This window comes from Vulpes vulpes, chromosome 15, assembly GCF_048418805.1.
Source record: "Vulpes vulpes isolate BD-2025 chromosome 15, VulVul3, whole genome shotgun sequence".
Classification (NCBI taxonomy): Eukaryota; Metazoa; Chordata; class Mammalia; order Carnivora; family Canidae; genus Vulpes; species Vulpes vulpes.
The window spans coordinates 61,103,969-61,128,053 of NC_132794.1; the positions used below are offsets into that span (position 1 = coordinate 61,103,969).

The 24,085-nt window shown below is 36.4% G+C and overlaps 1 protein-coding gene across 2 annotated transcripts in view; it reads right to left on the reverse strand.

Annotated features, from left to right (window-relative positions):
* Positions 1-4,795: 4,795 nt before the first annotated feature.
* Positions 4,796-24,085, reverse strand: part of RFX7 (regulatory factor X7) — a 131,252-nt gene continuing 111,962 nt past the window's right edge. For both annotated transcript variants that reach the window (XM_072738590.1, XM_025997325.2), the window contains exons 6-10: positions 18,103-18,219; positions 16,730-16,814; positions 15,815-16,022; positions 12,543-12,838; positions 4,796-10,920 (exon numbers count right to left, since the gene is read on the reverse strand). In XM_072738590.1, the coding sequence (XP_072594691.1) occupies positions 7,645-10,920; positions 12,543-12,838; positions 15,815-16,022; positions 16,730-16,814; positions 18,103-18,219 (3,982 nt within the window). In that variant the 3' untranslated portion in view covers positions 4,796-7,644. The remainder of the gene's footprint in view (positions 10,921-12,542; positions 12,839-15,814; positions 16,023-16,729; positions 16,815-18,102; positions 18,220-24,085) is intronic.

Genomic DNA, 24,085 nt, shown 5'->3' on the forward strand with positions numbered 1-24,085 from the left:
AAATTTTACTGTTATTTCTTGCTTATGGCCAGATACCTAAATACAAAGTTCAGCCCTCTGAATATACATTCTTATTTTAACTCCTGATGGATGTGGGTTTGTAGCTTCAAGTGCCACACATAACACATAAGTGCTAAAAAGAATTTTTCCCTCTCCTAGATAAATGTATTTATGTAAGCACTTATAACAATCTTTATAGCTTGTAGGGCTTACAAAATATTGTTATATCCTACTGAACTTCATAAAAGTTGCCAGAAAGTAACCAGGATAGTGATCATTATTCTTAATGAAGTATAGAAAAAGGAAAAGAATGAGAGAACCAGGTCTAGATCTCAGATGTTCTTGACTCCTAGCCTCTAGGCATATGCTAAGAGTTAACTGAAGGAAATGCTTCTTGTAGGTATTTTAAGCAGAAAAAGACTTAATGAAGGGAATTAGATGCTTACATATAATCTTTAGGTTGTGCCTCAAGAAATCACTCCCAGAACAACACGGTGGTTGACCATTAAGGGGACGAGTTCATACCTGGAATCACTGCAAAGATCAGGGAGCCAGACCAGGAAGTTCACGGATTCTGCTGCTGCTACCATCACTGCCACCATTCGACTGCATCTTGACATTCACGGAACTGGTGACTTGGCAATGGAATATGGATCCTTGATAGGTGAGCATCTCAAGAATGAATTCAAGAACACTGCTATTGAAAGACTTCGTCACTGTGAGCTTGTTTGCCAGAAAGTCACTGAAAGCAAGGAAGGTAGCTTCTTCTTCAACTTGATCCTCCAGATCTTTCAGGAATGTACCTGACAGATGGAATATAATTCATATCCAGAACCTAAGCTGTGAAGAAGTCAAGAAAATGTAGTTTTTGGCTTCCCAGGATCTGCTTATTATAAGAGGCTGGAACAAAAATTGTGCAAGCCAGTCCACAATATTTGCCATAGAAAAATCTTTGTTCAAGATATTGGCAAAAATAATAAACAGTCAAGAACCCTATGGCCCACCACTGGAAAATGCTCTCTAGATGGCCATCATAACTCATATTAGAATAACTTGCCCAAGTTATAAATGGCAGAGCTGAGACCTAAGACCAGGTCTGAAACCAATGACCAGAATGTTGTAATGCCTTTGACTCTGATTCATTAATTCTCTTCAATTGTTTGAGCAATCTGTAGTCCACCTAATTTTATCTATTTTTGGACTGCTATAAACGAGTATTCAAGTGCTGTGCTAAAACCATGTAATTCTTTCTTAAGATCCTTTCATAACTTACCAGTTCCAATGAAAGAGATGCAGTTTGCCATTCTTGAGGGGAACTCATGATGGTTTAGTGATCCTCAAGCTAATCTAACAGTTCCCACTGCTGCTGAAAACCTTCTGTGGCTACACTGAGTTATAATTTGGATTTTTGTTCTGACAAAACAGTCAAAATAACTGACTTAAACCAGGAAGAAATTTCTCTCTCCTGTAAAACATTCAGTGGCAAGCAGGGCAGGGCAGGACTATTTCCCTCACTGTCATCAGGGCTTTGGGCTCCTGTATTGTTACTGAACCAGCCCTAGTGTGTGGCTATTTACCTCAAAGACCAAGGGAGTTAAAACTAGAGTTCTAACCGCACAAGTGCATTCCAGCCAGCAGGGAGGAAGGAGGGCAAGTACATTTCAAAGAAACTTGCATACAAATCTTTTGATGACATTCTTTGGTTGAGAACCTTGTAAGTGGTTCCACTTAACTAGAAGTGAAGCTGGTAAATGTAGTGTTTCATGCACATGGCTAGGAGAATGCTGTTAGTGGCCAATAGCAGTCTCTGTTATAGTGACCTCATTGCATCCTGCAAGCCTGTTCATTTGCACCTTCATTATGTCGTAAAAATCTCAAAATGTCTTCTCTAACAACTGGCACAGAGACTGACATATTTTAGTCACTTTATTATTTATTCAACAAACAGCCCGGTTCCTATGTCCTGATGAAATTTTAAAAGTGGTTTAAAAAAAATAAATGATTAGGTTTACCTCTAAGAAATGTACTTGCAAAATTTAATTTAAAACCCAATTTTGTATTTAAATCTTATTTCTCCATCGACTTCCAATATATTAGGGCATGTATTTCCATGGTGGGAAGGGAGGAAAAGGAACTCAAAACAATTTGGGGAAAAGTTACAAAATACAAGTAAACTCTCAAAGCAACAAAAGTGAAAAGGAAGTGTAAGAGATAGAAGGATTGAAGGTTTAAGAGAAATAAAATCCACACAAAAATCAAACCTAATTCTAAATTTTAAGATAGAAGAAAATTTTCAAAAAATCACCAAACTACTACAGTAGGAGTTAGAACAAATATTTAAGTATAGTATAGTTCTTACTCTTAAGAAAGAGTTCTTAATAACATTATATGGTTAAGCACTAGCTTTTGGAATCCAATTATAATCCTGGCTCTTCCTGTTATTAGCTGTTATCCCTACCAGTTAATCCCCAAGCTAACATTTCACTTGAAAAATGGTATTCTTTCAGAATTATTCCAATGAGGAAATGAGAACACATGCAAAACACTTAATAGCAGGTCTAGTGCAAGGCAATATTCTACACATAGTAGTAATGCCAATCTCATGATACATCTTATTTTTAAAATTATTTTTCCCTTCTCTCCAAAATTAAGTTACTTAGAAATCTATCTTAAAAATTGTAGTCTTTTTGTTTTTCCCTTTCTTCCTCAGATGCAGACTGTAGCTCCAGAGCTGGTCATATACATATTTTTAAAAATCTCAGATTATATTAATAAATGATCCCATTCTAGTTATTTAAAAATCATATATAGCAATGGACAGCAAAATCAATCTCTACTTCATATATTTAACAAAAAAATTTTGGTCTGCTATCACAATAATAGGTACTTAGGCAATTTGCATTTATGATATCAGTAATACTGGATTCTTTATATTCAGAGAGGAAATGCAGGAGACCAGTCAAGAGTTTATACCAGTAAACAGAGATTTCTAAACGTAGTCCTTACTATGAAATTTTTCCCCGTTCTTAGCTTCTCAGCATGTGAATTCTTACTTCGTTTCTTCTATAAAGCATATTGTATTGGGATATATATATATATATATATATATATATATAGTACTTTTCAAAGAACGTATAATTACAAGACTGTAAGCCCCTCAAAAGTGGGAACAAGATCTCGATGTCTTAGTGTCTCTCTTAGGTTATGGAACTCATTTTAGGTGAATGACTACAGATGGGCCCTTCTTCTAGCTATAAAGGACGAATCAAGAATCTACAGCTGATTGGCTTTCAGGTGGACCTCTATGTTTTGTCCAAAGGGACTAAAGAGGGGCTGGAGGGTAAGGAGGGAGTGCCTAATGGAAGATTCTGGTTAAGGATTTTTTCTCTTTGATAAAGGGCTGGGAGCTGCCCTTACCATCTTGTTTGGGATGTATGAAGATCTAAAACTTGGAGCTGTGATAGCCATCTTGTGACCACGATGAGGCAGACACAGAAAAGCAAAGCTGGGCAGCTCAAGGCGGCCCAGCGGTTTAGTGCCGTCTTCAGACCAGGGCGTGATGCTGGCGACAAGAGATCAAGTCACACATCAGGCTCCCTGCATGGAGCCTGCTTCTCCCTCTTCCTGTGTCTCTGCCTCTCTCCCTCTCCCTCTGTCTCTCATGATAAATGAATAAAATCTTAAAAAAAAAAAAAAAGGCAAAGCAAAGCTGAAGATGATGCAACGGAAACAGAGGAAGAGTTAATAACACTGAGCTAACCGAACATTGAGCCTGACCTATCTTCGAAATTAAGCTAAATGTCTTTATGGCTTAAGCTAGTGTTATTTTTTTGTAATGTGAAGCCCAAAGCACCTCAGATACTATACAGTGTTTTTCCTCCAGATTTTCTTATTGGTTCACTGTAAACATTGGTTGATTTACCTGCTTTTATTTAAAAAAGTTTTTTAGGGATCCCCGGGTGGCGCAGCGGTTTGGCGCCTGCCTTTGGCCCGGGGCGCGATCCTGGAGACCTGGGATCGAATCCCACATCAGGCTCCCGGTGCATGGAGCCTGCTTCTCCCTCTGCCTGTGTCTCTGCCTCTCTCTCTCTCTCTGTGACTATCATAAATAAATAAAAATTAAAAAAAAAATAAAAAAGTTTTTTAGTCATTGAGAATCCTAACATACCTATTTTAAAGTTAACATCCGGGTAATTCATTACTTTTAGGTGCTGATTATCTTTCTTAGGGTTAGTTTTGTTTTCTTCAAGTACTTTATTACTCTGTAGGAGTTGAAATTTTTTACCTGCTCATTGCTGATTCCATCCATACCTACAGCTCAGGTTCTGGTTTACCAGTTTAGTTCATTTTGTATTTCTGGCTCACCAAAATGCCTACGTTGGTTTGGGGGCACAGTTGTCCTTTAGAATTTTCTCCACTTCTCCCTACTATTTTTCTATTCAAAGCTTCAAAAATATACATATCCAGGTACCCCACAGACTAACATTTTAAAGCAAACATTATGTGAATAAGTAAAAGCAAAGATGTTTTCTGGGACAACATAAAGCTCTGTGCCATGTCCCATTCATCAGTAATAAAATCCTAAGTGAGTTCTGTAGAGTTCTGACAAAATAAGTTCTGTGTATCCTTCTGGATTAATAGTAGAGAGCAGATTAAGAGCACTGTTCAGCCCTGTGTGGATTTTTATCCATTTCTATGAATTTCATGAGATCTAAGGAAGAATGGCATCAAGTCCGTCTGAAAATGGCATACTGCCTATATATAAAAGATTCCCACAAATCACCTTAAGACTCAGTTTAATATAAAATGTTTTTAATTGTTTTTGAAAACATTTAAAAAACAATTTTTGAGCACTTTCAATAAAAAAAGAGAACTGAAATGCTACTGCAATATTCAACTACTGTAGTTTCAGCAGGTACAACAGACAACAAAACACTGGGGAAATCTGACTTTTTGCACTAAATGAAAACATGAAACAGGGCTTGTTTTTTGTCATTTATGGTGTAGTAAAGCACATTATAGTACAAGACTATTATATGAACCTCAGATGCACTGCACAAAAAAAAAAAAACTTTCCTTCTTTTCAGTTCAAAAGTCAGTGCTTATTGCAATTATATGCAAAATTATTTACTTCATGAAGTCTTATCATGATAAACAGTATGAAAAATGTTTTAAACATGAAAACAATGAAAATAATTTGAGAAAGAACATATTTAACAATAACTAAGCAGAATTAGTAAACATAAAAAAGTAAATAACTTGTGAATAACTATGCTTGCCTGGTTAACACTGAACCAGTTTTAATACAGCCAAGAAAAAAAAAAAGTGGTTACAGGAATACCTAGTACTGTACAAGATAAGTCAATAACACTCATGCACATTTTGTGATCATGTATTAACATGGTGAAGCAAACTAAACTTAATTCTTCCTGCTGTAATATTCTCATGTAAGAGAATAAGAAATAGAAATATCTCATTGAGATCAATGCACATTGCTACATAAGACAATTTTATCTGTCACTTTGATGACATTTTGTCTTTTCATAATGAAACACATTTAAAAAGTTTAATCTGTGGACTGTATTGGTTGCATTTATCCTAAGAGATGTGCCTACCACAGGTTCAACAAATTTAGTGCAATATATGAACCCCAGAAAGTTTGCTGGACGAATTCAACCAAATTTAAAGTGTTTGCTGCAATACTGTACAGAGGGTTAAAAATCCTCCAGTCTTTATATTTTTATAAAAAAAGATTTCCGTTATTTTTATATTAGTAGGAAGCTAATAATGTAAACAAGGGATTAGAATGGCCTCAAAATCTCCTTTTCAGAGTATCTCATATAGAAAGGCTCCCATCATTTGTTAAAAGAAATCACACAGTTTCCTTTGGGTATTGCATACTTTGGTGTGCAGTAGTGCTGTGTCTCAATGTACAGTGAAGAAATAACTAGCATCAGGAAAAAAATATCTAACAGATCATTAAATCAAGATAACAGCAAACACACACAAATGCCAATAACTAAGACATATCAATATATAAACCTCTGAGCCAACCCTAGCACCGTTTATTTATCAAAATATGTTAATACCCTACCTTGCAAATTTATTGAACGAAACCTTATTAAATTAAACCCTTCATAGCATTTGTTAAATATTCATTGATTGTAGTCTTCTGATTGGCTTAAAGGGAAGGAAAGCTTTGCTTAGGTTCAAGGTAGCATAGCAATGGTTTAATGTTAGCTTTAAAAACTTAATGGCAATTTTTAAACCTATTTGAAAGGAATCCTAAAAATTCACTCAAATGGAGCTATCAGCTAGTGAGCAGATTTCTGTCAACAAGAAATTCATAAATAATCATTCATAAAACAAAATGGGAGCCATACAGAGAAACATTTTAAAACAAATCCTGAGTGCTGCTTTTGCAATCGTGGTTATCACAATAAATAAATTAAGCATGTAATAAAATGCTCCTCTTCTTCAAGTACTACTGATATCCCCTTTGTTTTATCAGTGACATAAAGATTTGTGGCTTCAGACCTCATGTGGTGAAATGTGTTTTGATGTCATCTCCCTCTAGTTTGTTTTTCAAAGGGATCCCATGATCGACTTGTATTACTGTTTTCAAGAGTGAAGGAGTCAGTCATTAAATTCAGGACTTAAGGATATTGTAATCAAAAGCTTCAAATTAAATCTTAAATAGAATTTTAACATGTGCGTGTAGCCGTTGTGATTAAGAAAATGCTTTTATTTTCCTTCTAAATTCCCGTCTCAACTACCAAATAATAAAACATAAAAATATTTTTTCTAACATGCTTGTATTTACTCTATTACATTACAGTATTTGGAGTTATTTACGTGTGTGTGCACGCACACAGGTACATGAATGTCTCTGTGTGTGTGCTGGCTCCATACTAAAAATTAAATTTTAAAATAAGACTAATGCAAGGTCACAAATATTAAATGGCTACTAGTTTTTCCTCTTAAAAATTTTAGTGCAGCTTTTGCTTTCCTTAAATTAATATTTAATTTTCCATTATTTTCTCCTATTTAAGCCCTTCAAAATGCAGGTGCAAATGGTACTGAAGTCCCAGAAAGTCCTACAGAGATTTTTTTCTTTCTACAGTAGCTCTATGCTTCAAGCCTAAATACCAGTAATAACCTGAATTTTATCCCTGCTTCAAGGAAGACCTTCTTGTCTACAGTTTACCTTAGCTATGATTTCATATCGAAAAGATAATGCCAACAACAACAAAATAGCCTATACCCTAAAATCAATGGTTTCCTCTACATTCTGTGCAGATCAACTGATGAATTAAAATGAACTTATACAAAATAAAGATCTAGACTGCTCTTGTAAAAGCTGGTTAGTCAATTGTTTACTAGCAAATGATGTGATTAAATGGGGGAACATTACAAAATTTAAAACCTAATACTTGTTCCTCTACAGCCTACTGTCTTCAGAAACTTGTTAAGAACTGAGGCGAGTCTAACCATTTCCTACTGAGAAGAAACCACTTCTGCAGCAAACTCTTTTAAAATGTCACAATTAATAGTAAGTGTTTCTGCTGCGGGAGGCACTTCCATTAAGACAAATACAATACATATGTCTTTAGATACAGTGTGCTACATATTATAAAACACTATTTAACCCAACATTTCAACAGTAGGATGGTCCTTGCTTTCTATCCACTCAAAACCTGATGAAGTCATAGAGCTCATGGATTCACTGCAAATTTGTTGAAATAATGGGTCATTCTTTAATTCTTCCAGTGTAGCTTCATCATCTTGTCCCTGCTGACGACCTGGATCAAACAGTAGGTTTGGGTCTAAAGTGTTCAAATCATTGATGCTGCCTGAGAGCTCAGAAGACAACCTGATATCACTAGAGAAATCAGACGCAGTATTAGTGAGATCAGATGCTACCTGACCTACCAGCTGCTGGTTGGTTTGCAAGCTGTCTCCACTCAACAGGTCTTTAACAGTGCTATTGAAATCTAATTGTTGCTCTCCGATTTCTGATTGTGCTTGATTATCTCCAGGAGAAAAACTGATCTGATCGGTGCTATTACTTTTAGTGAGGTAAGATGGTGTTTGGAATTCATAAACAGAAGTGCTGGAATCGATCATATTCTGCGGATTGGCACTAGGAAAAACAGTGGAAGTTTCCAAAATCTGAGTGAGATTCATCCGGGCTGTGTAATTGGAGGGCAGGTTGTTCATGCCCAAACCTCTCACTGCATCATCATTGTCAGAATCAAGTTTACTCAACAAAACATTGGTTATTTTTTTACTGTTTGTTTGCTTCTGAAGAGCATTCGGGAAGGCTGTCTGCATCATGACTGTCAATGGAACTGATTGACTTCTTTGAGCTATGTTGTTGGCACATGCATCTGTGTGAACATTTGTGAAAACATGAACTTCTGGGGTTACTGGACTTCCAAAGGGGGTCACATTAGATCGGGGGATATTAGATACTGGATACAGGGTGCTTCCACTAAGATTACGTTGGCGATGAACAGCAGGGCTCACACTCCGGCATCTGAAGTTGCTGCTGGCAGATGAATTAGTTCCTTTATTATCAAGTGGGGCAGGGACTGCAAAACCCTCCTGTTTGTTGGTGTTATTTACAGTGGCACCTTGATGCTGCACAGGAGAGACAGGAGTTAAACGACCGAAGTGAGTGTCATGATGTCTGGATTGAGATTGGTAAGACTGTCCGGGCACAGCAAAAGCATGAGGTTTCCTAAAACGGTCTTCCACTAGTTCCTGATAGCTTGGGAGAATGCCATGGCCAGAAACTGATGAATTACTAACCCCACTATACCCATTATTCATCCATTCAAGCTTGGTTTTGTCAGGGTGCGTGGCCATGGGTCTTTGCATTGGTTTCACAGGACTACTTGAGATAATGCTGGCATCATGATATGCCATACTGGAGCTTATTGGGGTAAATGCAAATGGATTCCTGCATTCAACAGGGCTGGGAGGGACACTACTGCTGCAGTTAGAATGTGGAGTACCAATGGGTGTGTGTCGGCTACTTCCTAAAGCACTATCCACAGGTGTGGTCTGGGCTAGCCTGGAGCAAGGGCTTTCCCGTGACAGACTCTGAGACCCAGCAATCATTTCTGATGTTGGAGTTGGGGTTGGGGTTGGGGTCGGGGTTGGGGTAGGAGTGGGTGTGGGTGTGTGGATTGGAGTGCCATTGCTATGGATTGGATGATAGAAGTGGGCACTGGAGGCATGAGATGACATTGGAGCTCCTGGAGTTACCGACTGACTTTGAAGGGTCATTCCCAAACAGTTACCGTAAGAATGAGAATTGTTCATTGATATTTGCTGCTCCATAAGCACCAGCTCTTCCACAATACTATCTTGTGTAAGCTCATCATCAAAAGGAAAGTAGCTTTCATTTGTTTGGGAAACAGAAGGCTCAAACTCTTTCAGTTCAGACTGTAGAGGTAACTGATCTGAAGACTGTGCTTGTATTTGATTCAAAGAAGATTCTTGTATCTGGCTTTGCAGTTGCTGAGTATATGTGTCCTGTGGCATTCCTTCTAATTCCCAAACAGACTTCTCTAAGTCATTGATATCAGAGTGCTCAGGAATTGTCATAACACTGATATCTTGCTGTTGTTCACAGCCGGCAGATATAAACTCAGAATCCTTACTGACCTGTTGCCATTCATTTGAATTAAAGCTACCATCTGGTTTTGAATCACTGTCCAAAAGAAAGACATTCCCTTCAAGTTTTACTTTTATATCTGGAGACGATGATGGTGTTTGCTGTTCTGAAGCTGAATCACTGGCAATGAGAGCAGAAGAATTCAAGGGTCGATTTGCCACCATGTGTGAACTGACATTTATTGATACCTTGCTAGGAATCTGAGCACCGGCTGTTGAACTTTCTATTTTCCCTGAATGTGGAACCTTTTGGTCCTTCTCAACACTGCCTGGTTTCTGACCTTCTATAGTAACTGCAGAAAGCTGTTCCACAATTGGTTTCTTTATGGGAGGCACCTGGGACTCTTGCAATGCAGAAGATAGTCGCTTTCTTGGACTTTTAGTGCATAATTTAGGGTCTTTATTTATTGAGTCACCATTAGCTGGTGAGCTGGTGCTGGTGTAAGTTAAGTTCTGAGTGGCAACTGAGAGAGTGCCAGTGCTTGGATTATTGCCTGTTGAAGTGCCTGGCAGACTTTCATTACAGCGACTTTTACATTTGGTCCTCTGGTCACAGACCTTAGTTGCTTTTACTTCAATGATACCTTCATTTGAAGGTTTTTGCACTACTCCATCTGTATTACTTTTCTGCCCCAAAAGGGCACTAGCTGTTGCTTTGGGAGCTTTAGTCCCATCAGCGTTCTCTTGGCACTGTACAGGCTGCTCATCTGATGATGTTTCGGGTTCCATCTTGACTTCCACAGCAGATGCTCCCCCAGTGCTGCTGGTCCTGGATCCAGGAGACTGAAGTGAAACAACAGAACCATTCTTGATCTGGGGAATGGTCCTTGATTCCTCTGTTGTTCCTGTAGCGCTGTTTACTGAGGCAGAATGTTTAAGTGGGGCATTGCTGTTGCTGGGTGTGAGGGATATTGCTGTCATTTTCACCACATTTAGAGAACTCATGTGTGAAGTGGGTACAACAGCGGTTTTGATGGGACTGCTAGTAAAGAGGACAGTAGTCGGGGAGCGAATGGTGAGTGCACTGGTGTTGGCTGGTTTGGGTAAGATCTGAGGGTAGCGGTGCCGGGCAGAACGATCCCCACCAGGACTGGCTGGAACGTTCTGAGGAGTCTTTGGTGCCTGTTTCACAGACTGCATGTGCTGAGTGACCACTTGTACATTGAGGGGAAGAACTTTGCCATCAGAAGAACTCATTGGACTGGGTGAAGTTACCAACTGCCTGGTCCTCTGGACCTGTTAAAAGGCAGAAAACAGGAAAGTCAGATTTAACAAGTCTAGGATATAAATAGAAATTCACATATCAGTATAGTATTAAGGCATTTAATAAAGGTAATGCTAAAAAAAAGAAAAAAAGTTTCTCTGTTAGACAAGAGTTCTATATCGATCTACCTACCTATCTAGATATCTATATGACATCTATCTTATTATATCTCTATCTATGTTAGACCAGGTTCTATACAATCAGAAACATAAATGTTATTAAAAAAACACAACAGTGAAATATAGTTGTAAAATACGTAAGAAAAACATTAAGATGCTTTTCAATAAATAGGACTAAAAATTTCACATTTGTGATGAATACTTGCCAAAATAATCATTTTTAAGGAGATTATAGGAAAAGAAGACAAAATCTTGAAAAAACATGCAACGATAAAGGTATCTACCTCTGGGTCAAGAAAATGATTGTTTTATGAGTCTACCTTGGACATTAGCAATTAAACCACAGTGGGTAAGGTCTCAGATAAAACTACTGTCTCCCCAAGTTTGCTCTACAGTGAATAGCACATAAGTGTGGTTACCAGCTATACCATGTTTTAATGACATGATGGTAATGATGATGATAAGAAAAACAAAGATAAAAGATCTCCTTAATGATATTATCAATAACATAAAAGACCACTTTTTTTGGCATGATGTCCTCTTATTTTATTATTTTTTTGTCCTCTCATTTTAAAAGTCCCTCCATAAGCTGTTTGGTAATAAGGAAATGGACTCAGAACAGCTAAGGGACTTGTCCAAGGTCCTATGTCCAGCAAGCCACAGCAATAGGTCTGTATTAAAGTGTTATCAATACGAGTTACAACTCTGCACCATCTGAATGTTAAAAAGAAGAAAAGTTTTAAAAAAAAAGTTTGCAATTGATCATCTTGGCTTAGGTAGGGATGAAATAATTCTCAAAATGACTCATCTCTTAGCTAAAGCTGTGACTAGTCATGTGTGCATACTGTGCATGTCTTAAATCTTTGTATTTTCACTTGTGTTCATTTTATAGCTTTGTACTTAACATTGTATATTATGAATAAAAAAAAAAAACTGACAGAGCACCTGGGTGGCTCAGTCAGTTAGGTGTCTTTTTTATTATGGTTCAGGTCATGTTCTCAGGGTTATAGGATCGAGTCCCGTGTCAGGCTCCACCCACTGACCAAAGAATCTGCTTGAGATTCTCTCCCTCTCCCTCTGTGCCCGCCCGCACTTTCTCTCTCTCTCAAATAAATAAAATCTTTAAAAGACAACTGACTGAAACTGAATTTATCTGTGTTCACAAAAATCAATCTGTAACTGAATCTATACCAATACTTGCCTCCTTCTCATGTGGCATTTTTATTTATTTTTTAAAATAAAGATTTACTTACTTGAGTGAGAGCGAGCAAGAGGGAGCATAAAGGGAGAGGGAGAAGCAGACTCCTTGACACAGAGCTTGATCCCAGGACCCCAAGATCATGACCTGAGCTGAATGCAGCCACTAAACTGACAGAGCCACCCAAGCGCCCCTTATGTACCACTTTTAATTAAATAAATTATCTCCCACCATCCCAATGAAGTCTAATACTATACTATTTAGTTAATGATATTACCGGAATGGGACTAGGGACAGCTGCCACAACGATACCAATAGGCTGAGGAGAAAGGATTGCAGGATTTCCATTAGAAAGATTAGTCACTCCATTGGTTGCAGTGCCTTCTGGTTTTTTTGCTGAGGATTCTCCTGGCAAAGGGGACTGTAGTTTCTGTTCTTGCTGCTTCTTCTGAATTTTCCGTTGCAACTGCTGTTTAGCATCAATAGGAGAAGGCAAAGTCTTCACTTGAGGCTGAAAAGAATTACTCTCAGCTGTAGGTATAAAAGCAGAAGGCTGGGTAATTCCTTTAATTCCTGAAAATAAACAGAAAAGAAAGCTAAAATAAATACTCTTTTATAGAAGGCAGTTACAACTCAATTTCTTTGAACATGTAGCCATCTACTGGACAAAGCAACCCAAACCAGCAAATTTTAATTTACAATCTCTTTATAAAATATAAGTGTTAGACTTTCATTTATAAACATTTGCCAGTATGGTTTTAATTGATACCTTAAAATATGGTCCAATTCAGGTGACAGTTTCAGGTAAATCAGTAATAACAGATAAAAATGTTGAAAAGAGTAGTAGCTATGTCATAAATATGTAGAAGCTAAGATAAATAAATACCAACGGAGCATGTTTCACATTTTATGAGATGTCAGAAATTTCCTTCTTTTAGTTCTCTAATTAGAAATCCATGCATTTTCATGACTTAAATATTCAGCTCACAAGAGGCATTCAATAAATATTTGCTGAAATTATTCATACTTAGAAAAATGTGTATAGGGAGAACAAGTCTTTAATTCTACTAGAAATCCACAAAAAGAGGTACTATTTTAATTGTTCTATACAATTATTCCAGTATGACATAAGAGTATTTAAGCAGTTTCTACATAAAACTGAGGTTAAGGTATTGTGAAACACTGTCACTGAGAAAACTTTTTAAAACAGTAGTAAGAGCAACACTGAGAAGAAAGGAATGATAAACTAAGCAAGAGATAAGTTTTAAATTAAGAACATTTGATGATGTAATACAATTAATTTTTTAAAAAGTTCATTCCACATTTAGGGTGTAGCACTGCGATCATTAGAAAGTAAGCTGTGGCTGGTAGAAACAGTGGAGAGGAATGGGGAGGACCGCACCACCCTGCTGGTACACCTTGCCCTTTCTTTCTCTAGCCCAATTTCTGCTTTTCATCAACAACTTGTGGAGGAGGAGGGAACAGGAAGGAGAGAAAGAAGTGACTGTAAACTCTTTCGCACACACTCTTCAATAATCCTTCATCTTTTGACCTCCTTTTGATCACCTGAATACCATTTTTTTCCTCTTCAAATCCAGCTCAAACTGTACTGCTCTCTCTTGGCCTCCAGCCTCGGGTCTGGCTTTTCAGCACCTGCACCCAAAAGCCTCTGCCAATGGCTCAAAGCTCAGCTGTCTCCCTCCTGCCAGAGTTTCTGGACAGGAATGATTTCCAAGCAGCTGACTTACAAAAGGACATTTGTAACACAACCTGTTCTTAATATGGAGACTATATTTATAAAAAAACAAATTCACCTTCAAAGGATGAAGATTAATCACGAAAGATGTTAAAAAAAAATATGGTAGTGGTTGAGAACAAAATTTTGAGTCTAAAACTATTCTGAGTAGTGATATAATTGCTAAACTACTGAACACTTTCACAAAGTGAATGTTTAAATATGAAATTTTCAGTATTTTTGTTTAAAAAACACACCTTTCTTTACACTTATGCTTTAAAAATTCATTGATCCCATCATTCACCACTCTTTCAGTCAGACTTTGTGAGCAATGTGGGAAATAATATTGAGAGGTTTCTTTTCTCATGATACCTCCTAAATCCTCAGCTCGTTCAAGCACTAATCTGGGTGTCAGTAGGGTAAGAGAAAGAGAACACAAAAAGTTGAAGGGCCCATATCTTTTAAAACCTCATTTTGCCACAAGATTAGAAGACAGCATGATGTAATGCAGTTAACCTGGGTTTTTGAGACCAATAAATTGGAATTCAAATCCTGGTCCCACTGCTTATGTGGCCATGGACAAATTACTTAACCTCCCTGTTTCCTGATCTGTAAAATGGGAATTAATATCACCTGTCTCACCTGACTGCTGGGAGAAGAAATGAGGTAATATAAGCAAGCTACCTAGATAGATCAGGCTACCCAAGCACTCTCTTATTCATGTATAAGTAAACAGATTTAAGTCATACAGTTTCCAATCTAGACAGAGAGTCATGACAACGTTCTGATAAGAGATTATTTTGCTGAAGTGAGTCTTCAGTTGACAGTAAGATGAAAGGATAGAATAATTATATACTCCTGCCGCCCCCCCCCCGATACATAAAGCTTCTGATAAATATAAACTGAAAGAAAAATAATTGTTAAAATTATTAAGATTTTTAAAAAGTGAAGTTATTTAAGAAACCATAATTGTGGCTGGGAGAAATCTATTATAGATTTTAAATTATTTACTTTTAATAAACAGAAGAATCATCTCTGGAAAACAAGTTTCAAGTTAATACATTTTTCACAGAAATTATAATTTCCTAGAGTAGTAACTCCACTTACTCATTCTTCCTTAGGTTTATAAGGTATGACTGAAATGAGACATTTAAAAACTTGCAACAGAACAGATACTTTACACAGCTATTAATTTACGAGGGAGTTGTTTATTCCAAAACTGTCAACTCCTAAAATTGTCAAATGAAACAATCCGTATTTGAATAAAAATATTCATTTGAAGGTATATTTTAAAAAATGACTTGCTATTTTATAACAAAGCTTCATATAGTTTGCTTTTTGTGACATGAAGGTACCTCTCACACTATCCAAAGATCATTTTAAGTACTAGTTTCTAACAGGAATCTAGCAAGTCATTTTAAAAATTTAATCTTACCTAATATTTATTAATCTAGACACACATGTATACTTAAAGAATACATATACACATATTCTTTAAATTTTAAAACAGCAAGGGAAAAATTAATGAAATATCAACTGGGAAACCTTAAAAGTTTCATGTTTAAGTAGAGCAATATACCATAGGGAAAATAAAAAAAAACTACAGCCTTAAGCTTTACAACGAAATAACTATAATTATTACTATTTTTGTTGGTTCAACAAACCCATTCGAACTTAGTTAAGTGAGGTGACAGTAAGCTCATACAAACACTAAAAAGTCAAAGTTGTTCTTTGGTGAAACTCTTATTTTGCTACCAACTCTAAAATGTAGTAACAGCTCTGTCAGTTTTAGCTTGTTAATGGTAATTTTGTACCTGGTGGTGCTGCTGCCATTACCGTTAGAGCTGCCATCGACTTGGTGCCTATATAATGACTTTTTACAAGGAAGCGGGCTAATTCCAAGACTGTGTCAAATGGCTGGCTTAACACTTTCTGGGCCCATTCACACACCAGACGGCAAGCAGAAGAGATAACTTCCTCATCAATATTTTGAAGCTGCCCAGAAGGTTCAGTTCCTTCCAACTAAACAAAGGAAAAAGGAAAAGTTAACTTATAAAAGAAAGTTCAGAGAACTTAAACTAAAGCACATCAAAGACATGCATTCTTAATTGGAAGATGTAATCTAAATCTGTCGGGTCAAAGTCATATAAAATGCCCTGCTGGCAGGCACATAAGAGCCTTGCAAATAAGAGGCCTATGCCTACACCAACCAGCAACACTGTGAGTATAACATTTAAATGGTTGTTAAATATATATATATGAAGGCTAAGAGATATTGTGAATCTTCCTAGAACACTTTTATGACATCAGTAAAACAAACGATGCCACTCTCTGTATTTTCTCTTCTTTGTACTTTTTGCCACCTCAAGTCTTTTTTGTATACCTAAATGGTATTAAATATATAAGTAAATAAAAAGGAAAAAAAGGACATTCATACTACATATATTACCTCACAACTTAAGTTTTCCTCTTGACTATATATTGTCAACATATATAACAGATAGAATTAGAAACCAGGTTAGACACACATTCCACCTAATTTCATGAGCCATGATGACATAAGTCAGATATGCTAAAATTTTTCAGCCACGATTGAATTTTTCATCTACTTTGTAAAAGGCATAGTTCCTGGTCCCTTGTTTTATCCAAGTGAGATTATGCAGTATGCACTTCAATGCTGACCTTAAGGTATAATTCTACTTATTTAAAAGAAAAGGCAAAATTCTTACCCCATCTCCAGTTTTGTGAAAATCAAGATTGGGCAGTGTTGGCATATGAACAAAGGCTTTTTTCCTTAGTCCACTGTAGCAATATGTAATAAACAGTTAAGGTCTCATTCTAAATTAAATGAACTGTGTGTGTGTGTGTGTGTGTGTGTGTATAAAATTCACATTTGAGAAATAACTATATATGAAATAATAAAATCAGAATGAGATAACATCTACTTTCAGAGTTCTTCAGTAAGAGAAAGCTTAATATTATAAACTCAAGACACTTTCAGTCTTTTGAAACTGGAATGGTCTTTATAGAATGTTACTGTCTTAAATGAAACAAAATGATTCTCATCTGTTATAAATTTTATGAATAAATGTTCCTAATAGGCTGTGCCAACCACCAGCAACAAACAGGTCAGAAGGAAAGGAATATCCAGATGGAAACCTGGCACAGCACAGGGAAACTTTAGCCCAGGGCACTGGGACAAAAACAACTCTTAAGAGTGTCACAAGGGCTTTAACCTTTTCAGTTCTTTTTCCACTGAAACACACAGGATTATCACCTATAACATGCCAAAGGTCTATCAAGACATTTTTGCTTGTACTCAGAGAACAAGGATGGGTCATGCAACAAGTGATCAGAGAACACCTGGAGCTGTTTTAGAAAAGTAGTGTCCCTTTTTTCCCTTTTCCTCTCATCTCTACAGAAGCAAATTTCTGTGCTTTGAAAAAGGCCAAGGGCTAAGTAAAGAGAAATAATGTTTTTCTAATTACAGAGACCCTCTATTTCATAATCTTCTTCCAAGAGTCGGAAGGACTTTAATAAATTCTAAATTTTCATTTCCTTCTGTTTGCTACTAAGTATGTCTGTCATAAGAGGGACCTTTCCTATGCTCTGGCTTTTATTTTAATACAGATTTTAAATGGTTGGCTGAAAAAATACTTTAAAGAGAATATAATTTTCCAGTATAAATTCCACAAGAATTTTTCCTGAATGTTGTATATTTTGCTAAGGAGATCCCGATGTTTCTAAATTATAGGAAGAAGATAGCTAAACTCTTTCTACTTTTATTGATATGGTTTATGATAGCTGCACTGTGGCAGATCTCAGTTGATTCTTACTGTTAAAGAAAAGGAGATCAGACCATTAAGAACACATATTACAGTGACAGAAGATGGTGACATCTATCATAATCCTAAAACCACTATTTGTTATTGCTCTTGCAGTTTGATATATAGCCAGGAAAATAATGTTTGCAATTATTCTACTAAGAACTTTGAGTTGTTTATATTTGTTGACTTAAATTTATTTCTAAATATAGTTGCTAGTTGAACTACAACAGCAGATGTTCTAAGTGATTACTAAAAACCATTCTGGTAAAGGATATTTAGATTTGCCTCTTGTGCCCAGACGACGTGCCTTCATGTTTGGAAAGACATTTTTCATAATCTTTCCAAAGTCAGCAGCACTTAATGGATGGTAACCAAGATTGTCACAATAGCTCCTGCAAAAGAAGGAGGGACGAATTTAGAGCAACAGAACTTAGAATTACACAGGACAGTGCTATTTTAATATGACTTGACAACTTTAACAAAATTAAAAACCACATCTTCAAGTCATTTGCCACAATTTTCACTGATCATAATTCTTTGGTGACTAACTCAGGTTTAGTTAGCTTGTTCATCCTCAGGGTATACAGTACCATTGCTTTCAATAGCATCCAAAAAAACTCGCTGTAAGAGATACCTGCAGTACAAAGTTTTCCAACCACAATCCAACTCTGCCCTCTGAAATGAGTATATCCAGCTTAACCAGTAGGGTTCTACATTTCCACATAAGTATCAAATTCATATACTGAGATAATTTCCAGTATACACATTATGTAAGTCAGACAGCAGAAACAAAACTGCTATATAGTTTAAAATAGAAACATGATATATAGGGCCTAAAAGGAACCTTGGGAATCATCTATACCAACACTCTTATTTTACTGATAAGGGAAAAAAATGAAGGCACAGAGAGAGATTCCAAAGGTCCAGTGTTTTCTCTTCACTTCCACCACTCTATTATTGCCAGGAAAAGTACTTTGTAAAGCAGTAACTTCAAGTGGGAAGAGGAAAACAAGTCAAGTCTTAACTACCACTCGCAATCAGGTGTTCTGCTTTTCTCTATGTCTGCCAGTCATAGGTAAAAAGCCAATCCCTCCTCTTCCAGTTCAGCAGCAGACCAAGGCCACATCTTGTCCTGGCTACCAAGGCCTTCCTCAGTAACTGCTGGCCTTTGAGAGAACTACTACCTGAGAAACACCAAAGGGGAAGCAGAGGGATTCCAAGATAATCCAATAAAATTTCCCCACTTCACCTCTTATTTCAGCATTGACCAGAGCAGCTTCTTGATAAAGTCATGTAGTGGAGAGTCAAAAAGAGATTTAGGAATAAGAAACAATGGAAAAAACTGGAAGGCCTGTAAACAGGGTATAATGGTTACTGGGACTTCAGTTCTTGTAGACTGCTTAATCTACTGGCTGTTGCTAGTATAGAAAAACATTATATACACTTATATCTATTATATAATACATTCCTGAAGTGACCTGGCTTTAAGAAGTCAAATTGGGCAAGACTTAGGAGGAGGTAGGGCCCCTGGGGAGCCTTAACAGACATGGTAGGGGCAGGTTTGGAGATGAGGGTACTGTTCTTGATTGTGCCCTTCCTATATCCACACCAAATTCCAAATACCTCTGGTGGAGGTGTGGAGAGAGAGGAGTCGCCCAGGAAACACATTCCCAACAATGTTGAAAAGGCGGGAGAAAGGAAAGCAGCTAACATGTACTGAGAATTTACTTTATAGGAAGTATTAGATTAAGTATGTCATATTTAACTTGAGACTACATGTAACACTCTGAGTGGTTCGGGGTCACGGCTGAAGGTACAAAGTGAAGAGGCGACTATTTTCCGGTGCTGACAATTTAAATGAATTGTATCAAATCATAACCATTTCAGTAGTCAAATCAGTCATTTTTATGGTTTAAATCAGCACAGAAGGAAAATATAAATGAAGTTCTTTTAACATGCATCCTCTATCTGGAAAGATTACTTTTCTTAAAGTCTCAGCTGCAAGGTCATTTCAAAAGTGTCTCTAACAACTATCCTATCTAAAGCAGTGCCCTCCTTGCCATATTGCCTACTGGTGTACTGCTTTTTTTCTCATGACTTATAATAATTATGTAACAGCCAATTTACTTGTTGCTTGTCACCTCCATTAGGCTATGTGTTCAACCAGGGCAGTGACCGTATTTACCTGGTTCACACTGTATTGTCAGCATTAAGAACAAGATTGAAGAGTCACATTAAATTTTAATATATAGAGTATGTTGTACTTAAAATAACAAACTTTAAAGAAACACATAAGGAAAAAAGAAAACAATGTTCACTGGTTTCCTATGACAGCATGCATATGTATGGACCTTAAAAAAAATGACACAAAATAAAGAGAAGCAGGACAAGTCTAATGAGAAATATAATATATCCATTCTACTCCCCCTCTAGGATTTAGGTTTTAATGTTTTCTCAATATATTAGTATAGCAGAATTTTTTACTTTGGCAAAGTATTAAGATGATGAATGCAAAATTTGCTTGTTAAATCTTGAGTGTGATTTCAGATTGTGAAATGTTTTTTGATTCTTATCCATTCCATTTAAAGAGAGGAATCCTGAGGTGTTTGGGGGTTCAACTGGTATAGCACATGACTCTTGATCTTGGGATCATGAATTTGAGTTCTACATTGGGTGTAGTTTTTTTTAAGGAGGATATGTAAAAGAGGAATTCCCCTTTTGGAAGAATGACTTTTTTTGTTTTTTTAACAATCATATTATCTTTAATAAACTCTTTAGTGGATAAGTATAAAAAGTACCTTGTAGATGTATAAACAGCTCAAATTATTTCTCCTAAATCAAACAGTAGGCAATGTTAAGAATAAGACTGCTTATGATTAAAATACTTTGACATCTCACATGTCAAAGAGAAAATAGAGAGAGCCCCAAATTAAAAGCAACCATACAGGTTCTCAATTTCTTTAATATTATGAGATCTCAGAATTGGCAATGAGTTCAGAAGTCATACAGTTCAACTTCCTGACAAATGTGGAAATGACTATATTCCTAAATGATGGGTTACATCATTGTAAAAATTTTCCCTGATAGGGAAGCCTCTATATTGTGAGATGGCCTATTCAATTTTTAGTGGTTCTAATTTTCAAAGAAAAAGGATTTCATTATTAGAGCCCATTCAGTATTGGGAAGATACAGATATTCAATGATTTTGCTTTAACCTGAGGAAATAGTTTTAGGTTACCTATTCATAATTTTGAAATCAGTGCTACATAACAAGCTATTCCAGCTTATGTAGAGATCTTGGTTAGTTTACATCTGTTTCCTGGTTCATAGCTTTAACTGTAGGTTGATTAAGTAACATATGGCATCAGTTACCATCAGAATGGCTAAAATTAACAACTCAGGAAACAACAGATGTTGGTGAGGATGTAGAAGGAGGGGAACCCTCTTACACTGTTGGTGGGAATGCAAAATGGTGCAGCCATTCTGGGAAAACAGTATGGAGGTTTTCAAAAAGTTAAAAATAAAACTATGTTATGACTCAGCCACTGCACTACTAGATATTTATCCAAAGGATACAAAAATAGTGATTTCAAGGGCACATGCACCCCAATGTTTATTTTTATTTTTATTTATTTATGATAGTCACACAGAGAGAGAGAGAGTGAGAGAGGCAGAGACACAGGCAGAGGGAGAAGCAGGCTCCATGCACTGGGAGCCCGACGTGGCATTCGATCCCGGGTCTCCAGGATCGTGCCCTGGGCCAAAGGCAGGCGCCAAACTGCTGCGCCACCCAGGGATCCCCCACCCCAATGTTTAAAGCAGCACTATCCACAATAGCCAAAACATGGAAAGAGCCCAAATGTCCACCAACTGATGAATGGATAAAGATGTGGTATGTGTGTGTGTGTTTGTGTGTATATAATATATATTGAAATATTAATGTATATATATACATTATATATAATGAAATATTATATATAATGAAATACATATAATATATATTGAAATATTACTCCGTCATCAAGAAGAATGAAATCTTGCCATATGCAATGATGTAGATGGAACTAAGCAAAATAAGTCAGAGAAAGACAAATACTGTATAATTTCACTTATATAGGGAATTTAAGAAATCAAACAGATGAACATAGAGGAAGGGAAGAAAAATAAAGTAAAATAAAGACAAAGAGAGAGGCAAACCATAAAAGATGCTTAACTGTAAAAAACAGAGTTGCTGGAGGTACAGTGGGTGGGGGGGGGGATGTGATAAAAGGGTAATGGGCATTAACAAGGGTACTTGATGTAATAAGCACTGGGTATTATATGCAACTGATGAGTCACTAGATGCTACCTCTGAAACTAATACTCCACTATATGAACGAACTTGAATTTAAATAAAATCTTGAAGGAAAAAAAAAAAGATAGCGTCAGCTAACACCTCAGTGTCAGATTATATTTACCCAAAACTTAAAAAATGGGAGTGAATAATGTTCTGTTCACAGGATAACATCCTAATGACATTCTTAAAATTAGATCTTTTGTTTTTTTAATCTCATTCTATTTTTTCATAGTAGCACTTTCAAGATGTCGAAATTAAGCCTAACATTCAACATGATCAACACATCACTCAAAACCTGTCCAGCAAATCCATCTTTAATGTTATTCATGCCATTTACAAATTAACTATAAAAGTTAAACATTACTTAGAGGTACAAAAATATAAATAAAAATCATAAAAGACCAGGAGCAAAAGTACAGCCTTAGGATACCTTACCATACCTGGAGATTTTTTGAGTGCTTTGTATGCATTGCATTATTTAACCCTCCCAATGATCTTAAGGTAGGTATTTTTTTTTAATCGTGCAGAGCAGAGTTGCTTTTATACTCTTCTGAGATACTAAGTCTCAAAACCATTAAATAGGAGCTCCTGTTTTCTTATAGATGTAAAAAAAATGGCCATAGCATAATTTATATGAAAACATGCACACATATCTCACTACATGTACATGTGCTGGAATTCAAAATATGACATATGTCATATGAAGACAATGACAGTCTCTAAAATGCCCTTAAGCTCACTGTAATAGCACATTACTATCTATAAAAAGTGTGATCTAAAAAGGTCACCCTACGCTACACCAGGTAGAAAATCAAGGAAGACAGCGTTACATGTGTATAAAATGTTACAAAAATAGCATAACATATATTTATTTTGTAGAGCAAAAATTTGAAATGGTGTAACGTCAGCCATAGACCGCTACAATTCGTGGCATACTACTGTCTTCATGCATGATTTCAAGATCCATACTTTGATCCCCTCAATCCATTTTCCCCACCTCCCCAAACCCTGCCTTTTGAAACTAAGAGTCAGTTCTCTGTATCCATGAACTATTTTTTTTTTTTTTTAGATTCCACATAGAGAGATCATACAGTATTTGTCTTTTTCTGTCTTACTTCACTTAGCATAATGCCTGCAAGGTCCATCCATATTGTCTAAAGTGGCAAGATTTCACTTGTTTCTTTGGTGAATAATGTGTGTGTGTGTGTCTGTGTGTGTGTGTGTACCAGAATTTCTTCATCCATCAACAGACATTTAGGTTGTTTCCAATTCTTGGCTCTTGTAAATAGTGTGATGAATATGGGAGCGCATATATCTTTTCAAATTAGTGTTTTCTTTTTTGGATAAGGGTCCAGGAGTAGAATTGCTGGGTCATATGGTAGTTCTATTTTTAAAGTTTTGAGGAATCTCCATATTTTTTTCCATAGAGGCTGCCTGCACCAATTTACATTCTCACCAACAGTGCACTAAGGATTCCTTTTCCCATTACCTCACCAACACTTGTTATTGCTTGTCCTTTTGATAACAGCCATCCTAACAGGTGTGAGGTGATATATCTCATTTGGTTTTGATTTGCATTTCTCTGATGATTAATGATGTTGAGCAACTTTCCATGTATCTCTTGGCCATCTGTATGTCTTTTTGGGAAAAATGTCTGTTTAGATCTGCCCATTTTAAAAAATTGCTTTGCTTTTTGCTACTGAGTTGTAGAAGTTCTTTATATATTTTGGATATTTAAGATAAAATATATATGTATTATATCCCTTATAAGATATATGACTTGCAAATATTTTCTCACATTCAGTAGGTTGTCCTTTTATTTTGCTGGGCTTCTTTTGTTGTGCCAAAGCATTCTGGATGTAGTCTCATTTGTTTGTTTTTGTTTGTTGTTTTACTTTTGGTGTCAGATTAAAAAAAATCAT